This window comes from Catharus ustulatus, chromosome Z, assembly GCF_009819885.2.
Source record: "Catharus ustulatus isolate bCatUst1 chromosome Z, bCatUst1.pri.v2, whole genome shotgun sequence".
NCBI classification, from domain to species: Eukaryota; Metazoa; Chordata; class Aves; order Passeriformes; family Turdidae; genus Catharus; species Catharus ustulatus.
In genome coordinates, this window is record NC_046262.2 from 21,109,835 (window position 1) to 21,128,659 (window position 18,825).

The following is an 18,825-nucleotide window of genomic DNA, read 5'->3' on the forward strand; positions in this document are numbered from 1 at the left end:
AGAAAATACCTGGTTTGACCACCATAAGCTACCAAAGAAAATCTCTCCTCCACCTCCTCTGAGTTTAAATTAATAAATACGGCCACTTCTAGGAATTCACAAATCATCCCTTGAAATCTAATTCATTACATCCAAATTTTTTAATCTCAGAAAGTGCCTACTCCTTCAGAGGCAATTATTTTTTCCACTGTATTTTGTCAAATGTGTGAAATGGCAATGACCTTCATGACAGACTATCCATGGCTAAAATCTTGTCTCTACCTAAATCAATGGGAGTTTTCCCAGGACTTCAGAAAGGTCATTAGCTCATTACCATCACAAAAATCAGGACCTGACAATACCTTTAAGGCTCTGATAAGTGGAACTTACTTTCCCCATGAGCTAGGTACTTCTCTTCTTTATACTTCTCCTTTAAAATGTTTTCTTTCTGCCACACTTACTATTATTAAAACTGTACTTAAAAATCAATCTGTCACCCAGAAATCCAACAAATTAATAAAAATATTGGAGAAAGTTGGCATCCTTCTCTATTTTGTTTTAAGGTTTTCTCTAGTGCCACAGAAAAGAATTTATGCTATTCTTTGTGCATTTTGTATGGCTAGGCTGTATTTAAACTGCATACAACTAGTAACAGCCATAGCAGCTTCCAGCAGAAAGGTAAGTCATGATGAATACCTCCCATAGAGAGAAAAAAAGGAGAAAGCAACAAGTCCAAAGGTTCTTTAAAAAAGATGGTGTCTTCTTCTTGATAAGGGCTGTCCACAGTGTCGTAGAAACTGAAATTCTGAGACGTATTTAAAGCACTCTCTCATATCTTCTGGAACAGAGGTATGTAAGGTAGATGATTCATTCAGTCTCCAGAGAGAAGAAAGATACTGTTCACACAGCACTTCTACTCACCAGTTCTTGCAGCAGCAATGGTGTTGGCTTTGAAGGAAGCCAACTGTCCTGCTCTCCCAGCCAGAGGTAAAGAATTGCATTGGTGACCACTAGAGGGAGGATTAGGAATATAGTAAGTTGTCGGCAAAAGCCACCCATGATGAACCGCATGGGACAACCTACAAATCCCCCACTGCTGCCCAAGGGCAACAATTCTCAGATACTGCTACGGGCTGGCAAGTAAAATCCAATTGGTATCATGTTCTACAGAGGAGCTGCCTTTGTGCATCCTAAGTTTTGGTGGCTGGAGGATAGGAGGGCTGACTAGGATTGTGTGAAGCACACCTACAAACACACAAAGACACATCTCTTTATGTACAGATGCCTATTTTGCCTTCTCACTTTTAATCTCCTTACTTAAAACTTCTGCTTCCTTTGTCAACAAAGCCTCTGGGAAAAACAAACATACCAGCTTCAAGGGAGTCTCAGAAGTATCAGGAGAGAGACACTGTGCCAAGATACACTGTATTTAACAAAAAGATCTGAACATATTAAAGGTACTTGAAAACAACTGTGAAAACACTGTGATTAAAATAAATATTCATTAAGATCTGAAGCATACCTGAAAGAAACGTTTTCAATTAGTCACCTAGACAATTATACAGTGAAGTGCATCTTGAAATTCAGTTTACCCTGTAGCTTGACTGGAGTCTTACCTCCTGCACAAGTGGCAGAACACTCTGACCAAGGCAGATGATTCCATGCAAAGCCAACCTCATTGTCTCCGCTGCCAGTGCGAGAGATCGGAACATTGAATTTATATTTTATCCCCAAATTCTGTTCCTGCAGCAGAATCTGTAGTTGAAAACAACTGGTTATACCATTAAAGTAAGCAAGAAGAAGGCAAACACAGTGACATTTATTCTAGGCATGACTTATGTTCTCTTGAATGGGAAGAAAGTAATAAAGGAAGTCATGGTAGCTCTTTTTAGATATTCTCAAAAAAAGTCTGTAATGACTTTTAAAACATATACAAAAGAAAAATATTATTGTCCAAGATGAGCCTTTATTTTTTTTTCTCCCCTAACATTACTTCAATATTTCTGTCAATTCCTTATTCCTGACAAAATTTCATAATTTTGCTAGTTTCATAAATTTTATAAATTTTGCCCATTTTTATAAAATTACAGTAATTTCACGACTATAAGGCACACCCTTTTGATTAAAATTTTTCCCCGAACCTGGAAGTGCACCTTATAGTCCGGTGCGCCTTATCTGATGGACAAAGTTCGAAAATTTGCCAAACCGGAAGTGCGAGTCCGCAACAGTCCCAAGCTGAGCAGAGCCCGCCTGGCGGCGGTATCGGGGCAGCGCTGCGCTGGGGCGAGCCCAGTGGCATGGGGGCAGCGCCGGCGCGGGGGGAAAGCTGGCGGTGGTGGTGCAGCCCAGGCCAGGGGAGAAAGCCAGTGGCATCGGGGCAGCGGCGGTGCAGCGCGAGCCCGCCGGCATCGGGGCAGCAGCAGCACTGAGGAAAAGCCCGGGGGGGCACAGGGCTCCTGGAACAGCACAAGGCACCTGGAGCGCCAGGGCAGTGCAGGGAGGGAGGGAGCGGGTTGCATCAGAAGCCGTGAGACCTGGGCGCTCCCTGCCACCGCGAGCCAAGGACGCTCTGAGTTGCCGTGAGCTGCCACAAGCCAGGGGTGCTTTGAGCCTCCGTGAGCCACCGTGAGCCCCGGGTGCTCCGAGCCGCCACGAGCCGCCATGAGCCGCCAGCGCTCTGAGCTGCTGTGAGCCGAGGGCGCTCTGAGCTACCACGAGCCATGGGTGCTCCGAGTCGCAGTGAGCTGCTGTGAGCCGCGGGTGCTTTGAGCCGCTGTGAGCCGAGGGCACTCCGAACCGTCATGAGCTGCCGCGAGCCGAGGGCGCTCCGAGCCGCCATGAGCTGTTGCGAGCCAAGGGTGCTCCGAGCCGCCGTGAGCCACCGTGAGCCACGGGCGCTCTGAGCCACTGTGAGCTGATGGCGCTCCGTGCCACTGCGAGCCGCTGCGAGCCGTGGGCGCTCTGAGCCGCCATGAGCTGCTGCGAGCCAAGGGCATTCTGAGCCGCCGTGAGCCCAGGGTGCTCTAAGCCGCCACGAGCTCTGGGCGCTCTGAGCCACCACGAGCTGCCGTGAGCCACGCCCCTCCCCCCAGCCACCGCAGCCCCGGCGCCACGGGAGCCCCGTGCCACGAGGGGGAGCCAGCACCACCACACCGCGGAGCAGCAAGGGGGAACGGCATGGGGGCAGCACCAAGCCACAGGGGACAAGTGGCACGGTGGGAGCGCCAAGCTAAGCGAGGAACAGGCGGCAGGGTGGAGCCGTGAGGGGGAACAGCATGGTGGCACAACGGAGCCGTGATGGGGAATGGCAAGGCAGGAGTGTCGAGCCGAGCGAGGGAACAGCATGGTGGCTCCCTGGAGCCGCAAGGGGGAAGAGCACGGCGGCACCACAGAGTCGCGAGGGGGAACAGCATGGCAGCTGAAGTAGTGTTAGCAGAGAGGCGGAGGGCGAGAGCAGCACTGGCAGAGAGGCAGAGGGCGAGAGTAGCGCTGGCAGAGAGGAGGGGGGCTGGAGCAGTGCTGGCAGAGAGGAGGGGGGCTGGAGCAGTGCTGGCAGAGAGGTGGAGGGTTGGAGCAGCGCTGCCAGAGAGGAGGGGGGCTGGAGCAGCGCCGGCAGAGAGGTGGAGGGCTGGAGCAACGCTGTCAGAGAAGAGGGGGGCGGGAGCAGCGCTGGCAGAGAGGCGGGGGGCTGGAGCAGCGCTGGCAGAGAAGAGGGGGGTGGGAGCAGCGCTGGCAGGGAGGCAGAGGGTGGCCCCAAGTGCCAGGAGCAGTGTGGGCAGGGAGGCCTTACTACTTCGTTACTTTGTTGCACACAGCACGGATCCTCCCTGCAAGAAAAGAGTGCGCCTTATAGTCCGGTGCACCTTATATGATCTACAAAGTTGCGAAATTTGCCAGCTCCTGGGGGGTCTGCCTTATAGTCCGGTGTGCCTTATGGTCGTGAAATTACTGTAAAGTCTTCATGGAAAATAACTTGCGAGCTGATCAATAATGGGAGGTCAAAGCTGGAAAAGCACATTACTGTAGAAACATGCCACAGTCTCTAACTGAAGTGATGAGTACAATCCACATAGTTTTGAACCTATTTCTTCCCCTGTTAGCATTTCTAGTGACTACAGTATAGTACATTACTTCTAGTAATAATAGTAACACCAACAGACAGCTGCTGAGGCCACTGTTTTCCCCTAATGCAGCAGCCAACAGCATAAGCTTGGTGGAATCACACGTGTGATTCCTTAAAAAGAATAATAAAACTCTTGCTGCAGCCACACCACTGCAGGCAGCATGCGTTTTTGTCTATCCTCACTATTGAACTGCACTTCTACATATTACCTGTCCAACACTAGCCTTTGACTCTCTAATAAACCTTTCTTTTTTATTGCTAATAACACAAAACCAAGTTAGATGCAGCAATCTAACTCACCTTAGAGCTACTTTTCATCCATTTCTACTTCGTCTTACATTCTGCATAGGCACATCTGCCTACATTCACATGGCAAAAGAGCAGAGAACTTTCAGAAAGAAAGTCAGTGACACAGACTGAATGAAAGAAGGTTCTATAATTCTGTAACTTATTCTGTATGGACTGTTTATGTATAGTTTATGTATAGCTACAGAAAATAAGATTATTCAAATGTTTGAAAATGCTGTCTAAAATGTGGATGCAATTACGGAACATTTATTCTCTACAAAAAAATGTCCTATCTGGTTCAAGCAATCACTGAACTGCAAATCTGGCATCTGACAGAATACACTGGATAAATATCAGCTTGTTCTCATACTCCACTTCAACATAGTAGTGGCACAGCAGGCTCACTATTTCCTGTTGTCAGAGACGGCATCAGGATCCTAGTCATATCTTCTGTTACATTCTCATACTTGATAAAATCTTTTTAGAGCAATGTATACCACAGTAACATACTTTAACATGGGTAATACCATTATATTCATTCTGTGGTAAGGTTATATATAAATGTCACACATAGGCCAGGCTTAAAACTACTGAAGTACACAGAACTGTCAGAGACTGGCAAGTGGCAGCAGTATACAGAGATATGATACATGGCCCATCCACAATTTTAGCTACCATTACTGTGAACCACATATACAGAGATGTAGTTCATTTTCTGTGACATTTCCTGATTCTTTTGTGACTTTTTTCCTTCCGCATTTGTAAGAGCCAGAGAGATGGAGACTTCAGATGGCTCTTAAGATGCTGCTTATTGCACAGACGAGGTTACAGCAGTTGTGGGTCATGGATGGGACTATAGCTGCTGGCTATAGGCAAGCTGTGTGTCCTGAAGCCTCATTCTATTCATGTTACAAAACATTATATCTCTTTCTCTGCTGTGCATCTTATTACATAACAACCAATCAGCATCATCCACGTTACCTTTTACATTTACATATAACCTATCAAAACTGCTAAAATTACCATATTATGTTAATGACTGGTCAGTTATCTGAGTTAGTAGTTACCTATTAAACCTTGAGACTTGTTTTGGAGTGGAAAGTTCTTCCAGCTTTGGCAAAAAACATCTTTCTGTCTGCCTATGCTTTTTTGCTTGGTAGAAAACATGCCTTATTTGAAGAAGACTTAACCTTTTGTTTGAAGGCCACTTAGTCTTTGAACTTCAGTTATAAAACTCCTTCCAACTCAACTAAACCTTTGTTCTCTCAGCTGTTTCAGCCACAATCGGCATTAAAAGCACCTTTTATATATCAAAACCTGGTTTCATTTCTATAGAACCTTCTGTATATCTGTAAAACTTTTCTGTTAAATGTTCGTCCTTCCCAAAACCCATTTCATCACAATATTTACCAATCAGTTTTGAAATGTAGGAAACGTGTTAAAACACTCACACAAAGTCCCAGTTACACAAGCTGTAAACTCAACCTATTCCAATTTCATTCATGGCATTGTCTTTTCTCAGAACACAAATACATATTTCAAATTTAAGAAACATAGTAATTATAACTTTACCATGACTATGAGGTTTTCTGAAGTAGGGCCCAGTGCTTCCAAAGACTCTGGTTCATCTGTTGGCCTCTTGTAATGAAAAGCCGTTCCAGCAACATCAAACTTTCTTGGCCAGTCAATAGTCCAGGCACCATTAATATAGTAGTCATCCTCTTCAGATTTTAAAGCTTAAAAAAAAATACAAGCCACCTAAAAATTGGAAGCAGCATTTATAATGGAGAAGCCATTGTAAATTAATCACTAATCTGTTAGAAGTATGTGAGCTTCAGCTGTATATCACTGTTTTTCAAGCAATATAAAGCCTTTTCTTTAGCCCTGGTGAAAACATCCCTCATGTAAATCAACAATTTTGCCTCTGAAATAATCTTCAATGTGCAGATTATTTTGCAGGTTTCAACAAGCAGATGCTGCATGAAATGAACCAGAATGCCTCATACAACTTGCAATGTATTTTCAACTTTAAAACTGACTCTATGTGCAATGTATTCTGAACTACATGAGACACACACATATCTGAAATGTATAATCAGTAATCAACCTCATCTTTAGATTAAGAAGTTGGAACATGGGATAAGTATCATAGACAGAGGAAAAAAAGAGAAGGGACATTGAGTTTGACATGTGGTACAAGACAGCTGTTGTTCTGTTGCCTATGTTCACTACTTCATTTTTGCCTTATTAAAGCACAAATATAAGATATTTCTACTACAAACTGAAATATTAGCTACTTAATCGGAGATACTTAAGGTAAGATATTTTAGCCTTCTTAATTTACAGCCTTGAAACATGAAATTACTGTAGGTAAAACAGAAATTTCATAGCTAACCAAACACTAGGATGGGCAAGAACATATTATTCAGGGATTTGAATTTGATATTTTTTTAATACTATTACACTAAGTTCCTAAATATGAAACTGACATTGTATCTTAAAGTGAATATTCAGTTAATTAAATATTGACTTCTTGATTTAAGGTGGAGATTATAAGTTTTACATATTTTATTTGTTTATTTATTTATTTAAAATAGATAGTGTTTTTAAAGGAAGAATGATGGTTGGACGCCCATAATCAAAGAGCATGTCATTTTTCAATGAGACAAATAACTAATATTACTGGATAAAGGGAAACTTCACCTCCTAATGCTAAGGAGCAAGACAACTTCAGTTATCTGACATTTTACTCTCAACTGTGTGTGTGTGGACAGTTGGTTTACCTTAAACAGTTAGGGAAAATGCCTCAATGATGCCTAAGTTGTCTAAAACAGATCACAGAGCATTTATGTGAGCAGGAGATAGTGAGAGGCACAGTACTGTTCTACTGGTGACAATAATATTCAGCAGAAATTAGTAACCATTTTCATCAGCACCACAAGGTCTGAAAATTAACATATGCTATATATATGCTTAAACTAATATACATCCAGAAGCAAAGCAGTTAATTTTTTTACCTGACTGCCAAAGAAAACAGCATTTTCATTCTTTAAGTACAGCCACCTAATGTCAGTTATTGAACAGCAGCCCAGTAATTACATGACAATAATTATGCAATGCTGAAATGCTAGTAGCATATGAGACAGAAAGTTGATGTGCATAATCAATTAATTTATGAGAACTTGAAATGCAGGAAGCCCAAAGAAAGCATAAGAGGAATATAAAGCCAGGTGTCACCCTGGATCAAGCTAACACTGCTACTAAATATGCAGGTTTTTTTCTGCAGCTCTGAACACAGACAGTTTTGTTGCTGCTGGGTTATCTGTTGGAGAAATCAGTTAAAATATCGTACTATTTGTGCAGCTTCAGAAATGGTTTTTGACCAATTTTGTCACATGACTAGCAGTGATACTGGTGATAAAAATGATCTACCAGATCAAGGTGAGAGAGGACTGGGGCTAACTGAGCTAACTGAACTGTCTAACTGGACTCCAAACTCGAGGTCATGTATTTCAAAGGAACTGCATTCTAGTTTACAGAATTATGGGATATGTCCTGTGAGCTAGTTTGAAAGCCTTAGTATGAATAAAGGAGGCAGTGTGACAATGACAGAGGACGAGGGGTGTTGCCACACATGTTTACTGTATTCAGTTTGTTGTTATAATGGTATGCTCCTATGTAACTCTATGTTTTTCCGAGTTGGTTTGTCCCTAAGCTGTATCCAACCCTGAAACTACGTAATTTGGCATTCCCCGCCCCTTGTCCATCACTGTAACCGCCGCCTTGTTCCAGCACCTTCCTTGTCAGTCTAACCCTGTGCCAATCCCTAGTTGTTCCACCCCTTTGGAAATCCCCTATTACTCGATGCCCCATTGGCCCCTGTGACCCTTTCTCCTGCCCCTGGTGCCCTCGTTGGTTGTAACCCTCTAAGACCCGGCCCTCCACTCCTCCCCTAAGGATCCCTTATTGGTCAATTGTTTGTACCCACCCCCTGATTCGTCCCCGTATTTAATCCTGAGCACAGGGAGGGTTGGGGCTCTTTGTCCCTGAATTCCCCAACCTCAATAGTTCCTTTGGAGCCTCAGAAACAGAGAGCACTCCTTTAGCCAACCCTAGACGTGGCCACAGCTCTTAAGGTTCTGCCTCCAAGAAGTGTCACCCTGGGGTAGTTCCCCACACCTGACAGGGTGCCGGTGTGCCTCCAAAGAGCTAGCCTGGGCTCCAGTGGACTGTGTCATAGGGGTTTATTTGTTAGAACTGCCTGGGTGGGAAAGGAGTTTTAAAGGACATCTAGCCCAAGCCTCCACAAGAAGCTGGGATGTTCCAACTAGCACAGATTAACTACTACAAAACTGAGAATATTTAGTATACTTTAATGGCTAAATTAATTTCTTAGACTGTGATCATGTATTTAGTAGCACTGCACGTAAGATAACATGTAATAATGTGCGTAAATGTTTCTTTTTAGGCAGAACCAGTTCTCTAATCTCATTTGTGGTGTGGCCACACAAAAACCTGTCCTGGAACAACAGAATGTTCCACTAAAGAAACAGCCATAAAACAATATTTTGGGTTATGTATTTTAACAATCATTTTAGCTACCAAGTCTGTTTGACTAGTTCCTTTAAGGGAGCAGACAAATCAAAGCCTTCCTTTCCTCAGAAATGGTTATTCTGAAATAGATCCGGTTCACACTCACTGAATGAAATACCCCATAAGCCATAATGGATGTAATGGCCCTTTAGAAAGCTGGAAACACAAGAAACTAGTAAAGGAGAGGAAGACCGCATTTTGTCGTCAGGGCTCTGTAGCATGTAACAAGGTAGAGAGGAGACAGCTTGAAAGCCCAGGAATCCCCTGAAATTGTGATAAGCATATTTTAAAAGTCTTTATATACCACTTTTCAGTTTTAGATCTGTGGCCAGATTAAATATTAATGATTTTGTATGTATTTTCTATTTAAATGAAAAAATTTGCATTTTTTGCTTACTTTTTTCAGATGGTGCCAATCAAAATGCTTCTCCAGATATCTCTGCTCTATGCTTAGAGAGGAATAACAATCAATTGTAGCAGTATTTTTGTTCTCTTTTTCAGCTGTACGTTAAAGATCTCTTGGCAGAAAACTATCATGACAGGCTACATAGCACAACTCCCTCGCACCACCTCTGCTTGAAACCTCAACACAGGATACAGAAGCAAATTTACACGTGGTATATTTTGACATGGGGGAGGGGCCTTGGGGAGCATGATATTGAAAGAATAGTAACCACTCAGTTGCTGGTATTGTTATTAATCTTGCAGAATGGAGGGAGGTTGACTATCTGCTGAATTACAGGAGGGTGGGGGCAGGCAGCTGTAAAATATAATCAACTTAGGAATATATGTTCTGATGAAGATAATTGCCTAATTTACACCCACAGATGCCACAATCCTTTCCAACATGTTTGTGTTATTTGCCACGTACACACAGCAAAATGAAAGAAGTAGCCTCAGCAGCTGCTTTACAGCTTAAACAAGTAATAGCTTTTGCTAGTGTTAATTCCTTATTTTGCTGTACAGCTAATCAGGTCTGTAATCTGTTTCTGACTAAGAAATTGGTGTTTTTGTACCACTGTGAACTGATGGCTATGCAAACCAAGGTATATAAACTTTCAGCAATGCACATTGCCTTGAGTTGAACTAAGTCAGATTTGTAAAAATCAAGATGAAAAAACAGCACACTTAGCAGTTTCTAGAGAAATGAGTAAGAATCTGGGAATCTGAATTTAATTCTATGCTTTATAGTAGGCTTTCTGAATGCTTTAAATTATCACATAGTTTTTCTGCACCTAATTTTCTTGCCTACAAACCAGGAATGGTTTCTAGTATCTACAATGCAGCAACACTGTAATTGATATGTTAAATTCTCTGGAAGTAAAGAGACAGAATTGTTAGTGTTTAAGTAATTATGCTGCTGATAAAATAAAATTGTATTTTAAAACCGTTTAGTCCCCCAAGAGACTTTCCGGATGGAAGACACTACTTGACAGTGGGACACAAGCTTGAGTTTTGTTTCCTTGTTACCGAGTATTTTATTTCCTCATATTGAGCATTGTTTGCTCGTTTGCTTCAGTTCAAGTCTAACACTTTAACCATAGTGAAGTTGCCATGATTTTGCACTGAATGGACAAGGATGAAATGCGTGGTGTATTTCAATAACTCCATTGAAGAGAATACATCCTAACTAAATACTGTCTGATTACAAAGTACAGTAATTTCACGACTATAAGGCACACCCTTTTGACTAAAATTTTCCCCCGAACCCAGAACTGCACCTTATAGTCCGTTGCACCTTATACAATGTACAAAGTTGTGAAACTTGCCAAACCGGAAGTACGAGCCACAATGGGGGGCGGTGCTGCGGGAGCGCCGAGTTGCGAGGGGGGGCGGGAGTGGGTGGCCACAGCCAGCAGGAGCTGCACAAGGAGGGAGGGAGGGAGCTGCTGCTGGCCCTGGCCCCAGCACGGGGGAAAGAAGAAGCCGGGTGGCACCGGGCACGGGAGGAACAAGAAGCCGGGCAGCGCCGGCCCTGGCCCGGGCGCAGGGGGAAGAAGAGGCCAAGCTGTGCCAGCCAGTGCCGGGTGGGAGTGCCTGTGGTCCGCAGCAGCTGCGGCCGCCGGGCAGGGGAAGCCAGGACCCGCGACTGCGCAGTGGTAGCCAGGAGCTGCAAGCCGCGCCAGCCAGTGCGGGGGTGGGCGGGAGTGTGGGGGCCCGCAGCATGGGGAGGGCACCTGGGGCTGTGTTTAAAGGCTACGCCAGTCTGTGAAAAATGTTTGCAAATTGCCAGTAATTTGTTACTTTGTTGCACGCAGCTCAGCTCCTCGCTGCAAAAAAAAAGTGCAAGCCGTGAGCCAAGCCACGAGGTGGGGCAGTGCCACGGGAGTGCCACGCCGTGAGAGGGGGCAGGAGCGGCCAGCCCCCAGCCAGCGGCAGCCGCACAGGGAGACAGGGAGTAGGCAGCGTCCAGCCAGCAGTGGCCACACAAGGAGCGAGGGAGCGGGCAGCCCCTCGTCCCAGCCCCTGGCGGCCGCGCAGGCTGAGAGAGACCACCCAGCCCCCGGCCAGTGGCAGCCGCACATGGAGAGAGGGAGGGGGCAGCCCCCACAGAGGGAGAGAGGGAGAGGGCAGCGCTGCGCCACCCTGAGCTGCAGACGGTCCTGACCTGCCCTGAACCGCAGCAACCCCAAGGTGTGAGCCAAGGCCGCCCTGAACCGTGGCAGCCACGAACCATGGCCACCCCGAGCCTGCCTCGCCAGCTGGGCTTGGGGCTGCGTTTAAAGGCTACACCAATCTGTGAAAAATGTTTGCAAATTGAGCACTTGTCAGTAAACACCACGATTGTGGGATTCCATTACTAATTAGTTACTTTGTTGCGCACAGCACGGAGGATCTTCGCAGCAAAAAAAAAGTGCGCCTTATATGACCTACAAAGTTGCAATATTTGCCGACTCCCTGGGGGTGCGCCTTATAGTCCGGTGCGCCTTATGGTCGTGAAATTTCTGTAGCTGTATTAACTACTAACTATTCCCTCTGCTGCTTCTACTGTGTGTAAGGTTTGGCAAAATCAAAAATTGTACCTTCAAATCACCATATAAACCCTGACATTTTAATTGCTGTCTGCTGTACAAAGAATTCCCTTACCAATGTAGTTTTTTGACATTGCCACTTCTCTTATTTCAATGTGCACAGAACCTCTTGGAATTTGAATCACTTCCATATATCCTGTAATAAAAAGATAAATTTTATTTGCTTTTTTTGCTTTCATCCATTTTAAGTAATGAAACTAACCATTAATGAATTACTTATAACTAAAAATTAGTAATGAGATATGGGATTCAAATGTACTTGAACATTTTACTTCAACTGATACAAAGGAAAACTCTTTAAACTTCATACAAAATTTTTTAACTAGTAGCAAGAACTTAAGTATTCAGGAATTCCTTTTTTTAAGTGCTAATAAAGTATTTCCAACAATGTATCTTAAATAATTAATATTTTAAATGTCTTTAGGATCATAAGATAATTCAAGTGTTAGAGGACTTCAGTCAATCATTTTGCTCAACTTCATGCTACAAGTAGGCACATCTAAGAGATCAGACTGAATTACTCCGAGCTTTATCCTGCTGGGTCATCAAAAACTCCAAAGATGGAAACTACAACCTGTCTGGGAAATCTGATCCACTGCTAGACTGTCCTTCTGAGGAAATAGTTTTTTCTTCCATTTGGTTAGTCACCTTTCTTCTATCAGTTTATAGCTACTGTCTTGTCTCCCACCATGTATACCCACCAATGCAGAGCTCTGTTTCCTCCATGACTTCCTCATAGTGTTGGAGGGCTCATACCACATCCCCATAAACCAGGGGATTCTCCAGACTGAGTAAGTCCAGTTCTCTCAACCTCTCCTCCTTGACAGAAAGTCAAGTGTTCTGATCCCTATGATCCTACTGGTCCCCCACTGGATGGAACTGACTGCAGTGCATGACTCGTTTTCCTGAATTATGGAGTAAAAAATCTGGTAACACTAAGACTACAAGATTAATATTTTTTGAGCTAAAAAATAATAGCCTATATATATTTCCTGTATTCTTCATATTATGAACTTCTGACACTTTTCTGTATTCTTGCTATTCTAAAATCCATGCATGACTATCAGATTCTACCATACACAGTAAAATATTATGCAACATGACTTTTAATATACCACCATAATTAAATAATAGAAAAAACTTCACGAACAGAACTAAGCATTCAGTAATTAAGCACATTGTTGTATTTAGGATAAATCCACACTAATACAGAAAAAAAGGAAACAACAGGCAGGCAGAGTCAAAGTGAATGACCAGCAACAATGCCAAGCTGGGAATGAAGGCAGCACTGGTATTTGTTAAAGAGTAATCTAAAAGCATTGTGCAACAGAATGGACATATATGTACATACCTCCTCTAGGCAGTGAATCATTGAAGAAACCTTCAATGGCTTCACACGTACTCCCATCTCCTCCACAAACACGGCATCTATCTTCCTTAGCATCAGACCCCAAAATATTATCACAACCTACATGCTGAGAACAGATAAGAGCAAATATTTTAACAGGATGATGGTCACGCACGATTATTTTTGAAGCTTCATTGAAGTGTTTCTCTCAAGTTAGAGGTATTCAGTTCAGATTTTATCTGTTGTTGATAACCAATGCTTTGAGTGGGTTTTCACTTTAACAGAGATTAAAAAGGACAAGAATTCACATTTTGGTTGTTATCAAATCTTGATTAATAAGAACCTTGCATTTCTACTGTAACTTTTAGGAAGGGATTTCACAGTGTTTTGCAGATAATATAATTATTATACTTATCAATAAATGATTAGTGATGTTGTTATTGGATATTACAACAGCTTCATGCTATCTATATTGCTTTTCTAAGGTAAATATTTGTTTTGTGATCCTTAAACATTTAAACACCATAAGTAGTATTCTTAAGGCATTACAGCTTCATAGACTATATTTCACATGCTGCAGGGGAAACTTGCAATTTTTACAAGTATGAATGCAGAGTGTAAATGACTTCACAGTAAGAATAAATGCTGAATGAAACACAGTGAAAAGCTGAATTGTGTGCTGTATTATATGAAAAAAAATTAAAATAAATGAAAATAAAGACAGAACCTTTGGGAAAAGAAAAAATTAGGATGAAACAAGTAGGTTGCAAACAGAAAGACTGCAGCTTGCCAGTATTTTACCAGGATTCATACAAAGAAGGCAACAACATAACTGTTTAGCTGTCTTTCTTTCCTCTCCAGCACTGTTATTTGCCATCTTGTAAAGTGCTAATACAGACATCATAAGAAAAGTTAAAATACTTCCAATAACTGACAAAATATTAGTATTTTAACTATTTACATTTCAACTTACCGATTCACTAAGATGACAGACACCCAGCTTTCTTCACAGTTCATTCTCAACTTGAGATTCTTTCCATTAATTTACTACAACATGGCAAAAGCTTTTGATCTCACTATGTTAATCAATAAACATACAGTAATTTCACAACTATAAGGCGCACCCTTTTGACTAAAATTTCCCCCCGAACCCGGAAGTGCGCCTTATAGTCCGGTGCGCCTTATCTGATGTGCAAAGTTCAGAAAATTGCGAACCCAGAAGTGCGATCTGTGAGCTGAGCCGGGAGCTGCGGCCGTGCAGGGGGAGTCAGGAACTGCGGATGCTGGGCGGGGGAAACCAGGAACCGGTGTGGTCACTGGCCGGGGAGAAGCAGGGGCAAGCCACGCGGCCGCGGGGAAGCGCCGCGGAAAAGCGCTGTGGAAAAGCACCTAAAAGCGGCGAATAAGTGCCGCAGGAAAGCACCAAGAAGCGGGGAGAAAGCACCATGAGAAAACGTCGAAAAGCGGCGAGAAAGCGCCGCGGGAAAGCGCGGCGAGAAAGCACCGAGAAATGGCGAGAAAGCACCACAGGAAAGTGCCAAAAAGCGGCAAGAAAGCGCCACGGGAAAGCGCCGAAAAGCAGCAAGAAAGTGCCGTGGGAAAGCGCGGCGAGAAAGCGTTGAAAAGTGGTGAGAAAGTGCCATGAGAAAGCGCTGAGAAAGCGCTGCTGGAAAGCGTCATAAAGCGGCAAGAAAGCGCCATGGGAAAGCGCCACGGCAAAGCACCAAAAAGCGGCGAGAGAGCTCTGCGGGAAAGTGTCGAAAAGTGGCAAGAAAGCACCACGAGAAAGCGCCAAGAAAGCGCCGCGGGAAAGCACTGCGAGAAAGTGCCGAGAAGCAGCAAGAAAGCGCCGCGGGAAAGCGCCGCAAGAAAGCGCCGAAAAGCAGTGAGAAAGCACTGCGGGAAATCGCTGCGAAAAAGCACTGAAAAGCAGAGAGAAAGTGTTGCGGGGAAGCACCGAAAACAGTGCCGCCAGCCCCGTAAGCGGCGCCACAGCGGTCCCGAAAGCAGCGCCTGCCGCCGCCGCCACTGCAGCCCATAAACAGTGCCGCTGGCCCCATAAGCAGTTGCCGGCTGCAGCCGCCACCTCAGCCCCATAAACAGCGCCACTGGCCCCGTAAGCAGCGCCACAGCAGCCCCAAAAGCAGCGCCACCCGCCGCCGCCGTTGCAGCCTGTAAACAGCGCCGCTGGCCCCGTAAGCGGTGCCGCAGCGGCCCCGAAAGTGGCACCAGCCACCGCCGCCACCTCGGCCCCGTAAAAAGTGCCACCAGCCCCATAAGCAGCGCCACCGCGCCCCCGTAAGCAGTGCCAACTGCCGCCACTCCAGCCCCGTAGACAGCGTGGTCGGCCCCCGCCACGGCCCAGAGCCACTCCGAACCACCACCACCCCGAGCCCCGCCTCGGCAGCCAGCGCTGGGGACGGCTGGGAGTGCCTGGCCCCGCACACGGGGAGTGTGCTTGGGACTGCGTTTAAAGGCTACACCAATCTGTTAAAATGTTTCCAATTTGAGCACCTGCCAGTAAACTCCACGATCGCAGGACTCCATTACTAATTCATTACTTTGTTGTGCGCGGCACGGATCTTCGCAGCAAAAAAAAGGTGCGCCTTATAGTCCAGTGCGCCTTATCTGATCTACAAAGTTGTGAAATGTGCGGGCTCCCGGGGGGGTGCGCCTTATAGTCCGGTGTGCCTTATGGTCGTGAAATTACTGTACATCTTTAGCCCTCCATTTAGCAAAGCACTTACGAACTAAGTTAAGCTTTGGTTATGTCACTGGTTTTGTTGAAATCAAATAATTTTTAGAGTCAGCAGAACTTTTTAAATATCTAGACCTAAGTACTTGTACTTAATAAAATGCTTTGCTAAACTGAGGAAGCAGTGGAATGTTAATAACCAAAAATATGGCACAGAACCCAAATCCTATTAAAATTCTTGTAATGCAGTTCTATAGGAATCTTATTTAGCCATTTTTAGTAAATACCTAATACTTACATCATTACTCATTTTTTCCTTGAACCATAGGGCAATAGTGATGACTTTCTGTTTCAGTTACATTAACAGAATGAATTTTTTGCAATGGGATGAACTATTTAAACAGATTAATATGTTCACATTTAGTGTTTTTCAACCACAGTGATGTTCTAACTGAAATAATGGAACAGGCCCTGGAAGAGTGCAAGGAACCTGTTCATCTCCTGTTGCCATTTCCATCAACTCTTCAACAGCAACCATAAAGCAAGAAAAAAAGATAAAATGGTTGATTCTACTAACATCTGCAAGAAGTTGCGGAAATTCAAGTTATTTGTATATTTTATGCAATACCTTTTTAAACTTTTTGTCTCAATCTTACACTTTCATTAAAAATTTGACCTGTCAACACTCCTTTTCGTGTAATATACAAGTACTATAAATAAATACAGGTGACAGCAGACACAACAAAGTAATCCATAAGCACTTTATAAAACATTTGTACCTTGCATTCTCCATTGATACAGATATCCAGTGAATCAGTATTGCACTGAGTCCCATCTATTACTGCAGGAGCACGTTCAGTGTAAAAATTATACCCTTCAGCCAAGCAGTTTAATGCACATGGTTTAACCCCACCTGGACAACAAAATTAAATGAAAGGGAAAAAAAATAACAGAAACCTTAAAAAGTTAAGGTTTAGTTAAAAACACTATACATAAACTCCTGCAATTTACATAGACAAGATACACACTTTATTTAACTTCCCCTTAACAATTTCTTTACTTGACTCGTGTCTTTTGCAAAAAAGATTATTTCATACAGTAAGATATTACAAGGTTGGCTGGGTCCATAATGATGCCGCTATGCTGGTACAATCCTAATGGTTACTGAACAATTTAAAACAATGGTACTGCACTATTTGAAAAGCAAGAGTAGCAACAAAATGTAGTGCTGAAAGTATATCAAAACCAAGATCAGAAAATTTCAGTTGAGAATTCAGTCCAATTGAATTACATTATAGCTCGCATCACAGGATCATGAGGACCTTTCTTAGGCTTTTATTCTAAAAATTTCTTTGTAAAATCATTTAGCTGTTAAGCTAAAAATCATTGGTAAATCATTTTATTCAAGTCAGTAAGGTAAAAAACCCGCAAGTTATACCATCCAGCTTTAGAACAGGAAAAAAAATATTAAATTATGATATTATTAATAATGCAATTATTGAAGTAGTCTTTAGAGACACTTATAAATGCTTTTACGCATTGTGACATCACTTAGTACTAAACTCATCACTGTAGCATGAGGCACTTGCAGATCACCTACGGAATATCTAATTCTAGTATAGGTGCAGGTGGAGAACACCTCCATATTTTTCAAGTGGAGTCTCTACAATGATGCTGACTCCCCTTCACAACAAAATAAAATCTACTAGAATAAAGAATTTTTTCTCTTCATTAATACTTGCAGCAACTGGCGAAAGTGCAAGCTTTAAAATCTTAGCTCATGCTATTTTAGTCAAAACGTTATATTCACAAACATTACTCTCTGTAAAACATTTATATAATTTTGAAATCTTCAAATATGATAATGGTTTTGTAATGCTAACCCTTACCTCCAGTGTAGGGTTTCCAGTTATAATACTTTCCCCGGAAAGGCATATTGTCAAAATCCGCGCATTGCTTCTCTCTAAAATCACGAGCCCCTGAAGGACACGGCTAAAAAATTACACAAACCAGTTAATTTATTACAAATATAAACATGAAAGGAAATGTTTAGATGCTTATACTGTAAACACAATCATACAAGTGATCAGAAGGTTTTGCCTTGTGGCTCTAACTCTGAAATTTATTTTATTACTTTGCCGTTGAAGTGTCTATTTGCAATCTTAGGCTGGTATGAAATAGCTGAAGTAATTTAATGAAAGGTAAGTGTTACATAACAGTTTCCATAAAACTGGAAAATCAGAATCCTGTCAAACTACGCGTCATAATCAATCCATCAGCTACCTTCTTATAAACACATTAAAAACAGCTGGAAAAAAAAATTGGTTAGAGATGTAGGTTCAATTACGCTGTACTAAGCAGCTGTACTGAGACACGTTATTAAGACAACATGAAAAAAAATTTTCTAGAGAACTATATCACTCCTGCTGACTTGTAGCCTTGACAAAAGTATTTTTTTTAAGAGTGAGAAAGAGAATAGATAGCATGTCTGGCTCTGATTACCAGCCTCCATGTGTCAAGAAATAAAAATTTTCATTTAGCTTTTCATTGCTTTTCATTAACAATTACAAAGCCATGAAGTAACTTTTTTACTTGGATTGAGGGTAGAGTTAAGTAAAATTAATCTTAGAAAGAATAAAGGAGAAATAGAATTCTTTGCTGTATATAACATTTTTCATCAGCAGATTCAAAGTAATCTTCAGTATAATCTCATCTCATTAAACACTGTTATCAATGTTTAAGTACCTACTGAAATTGCAAGCTCCAT

General features: G+C 42.9%; 1 protein-coding gene across 1 annotated transcript in view; it reads right to left on the reverse strand.

Annotated features, from left to right (window-relative positions):
* The window catches only part of ADAMTS6 (ADAM metallopeptidase with thrombospondin type 1 motif 6), a 159,621-nt gene that overhangs the window by 27,231 nt on the left and 113,565 nt on the right, over positions 1–18,825 (reverse strand). Inside the window, exons 14-19 of the mRNA XM_033086026.2 lie at positions 17,948–18,050; positions 16,838–16,971; positions 13,367–13,490; positions 12,071–12,151; positions 5,963–6,126; positions 1,596–1,734 (exon numbers count right to left, since the gene is read on the reverse strand). Coding sequence (XP_032941917.1) covers positions 1,596–1,734; positions 5,963–6,126; positions 12,071–12,151; positions 13,367–13,490; positions 16,838–16,971; positions 17,948–18,050 — 745 coding nt within the window. The remainder of the gene's footprint in view (positions 1–1,595; positions 1,735–5,962; positions 6,127–12,070; positions 12,152–13,366; positions 13,491–16,837; positions 16,972–17,947; positions 18,051–18,825) is intronic.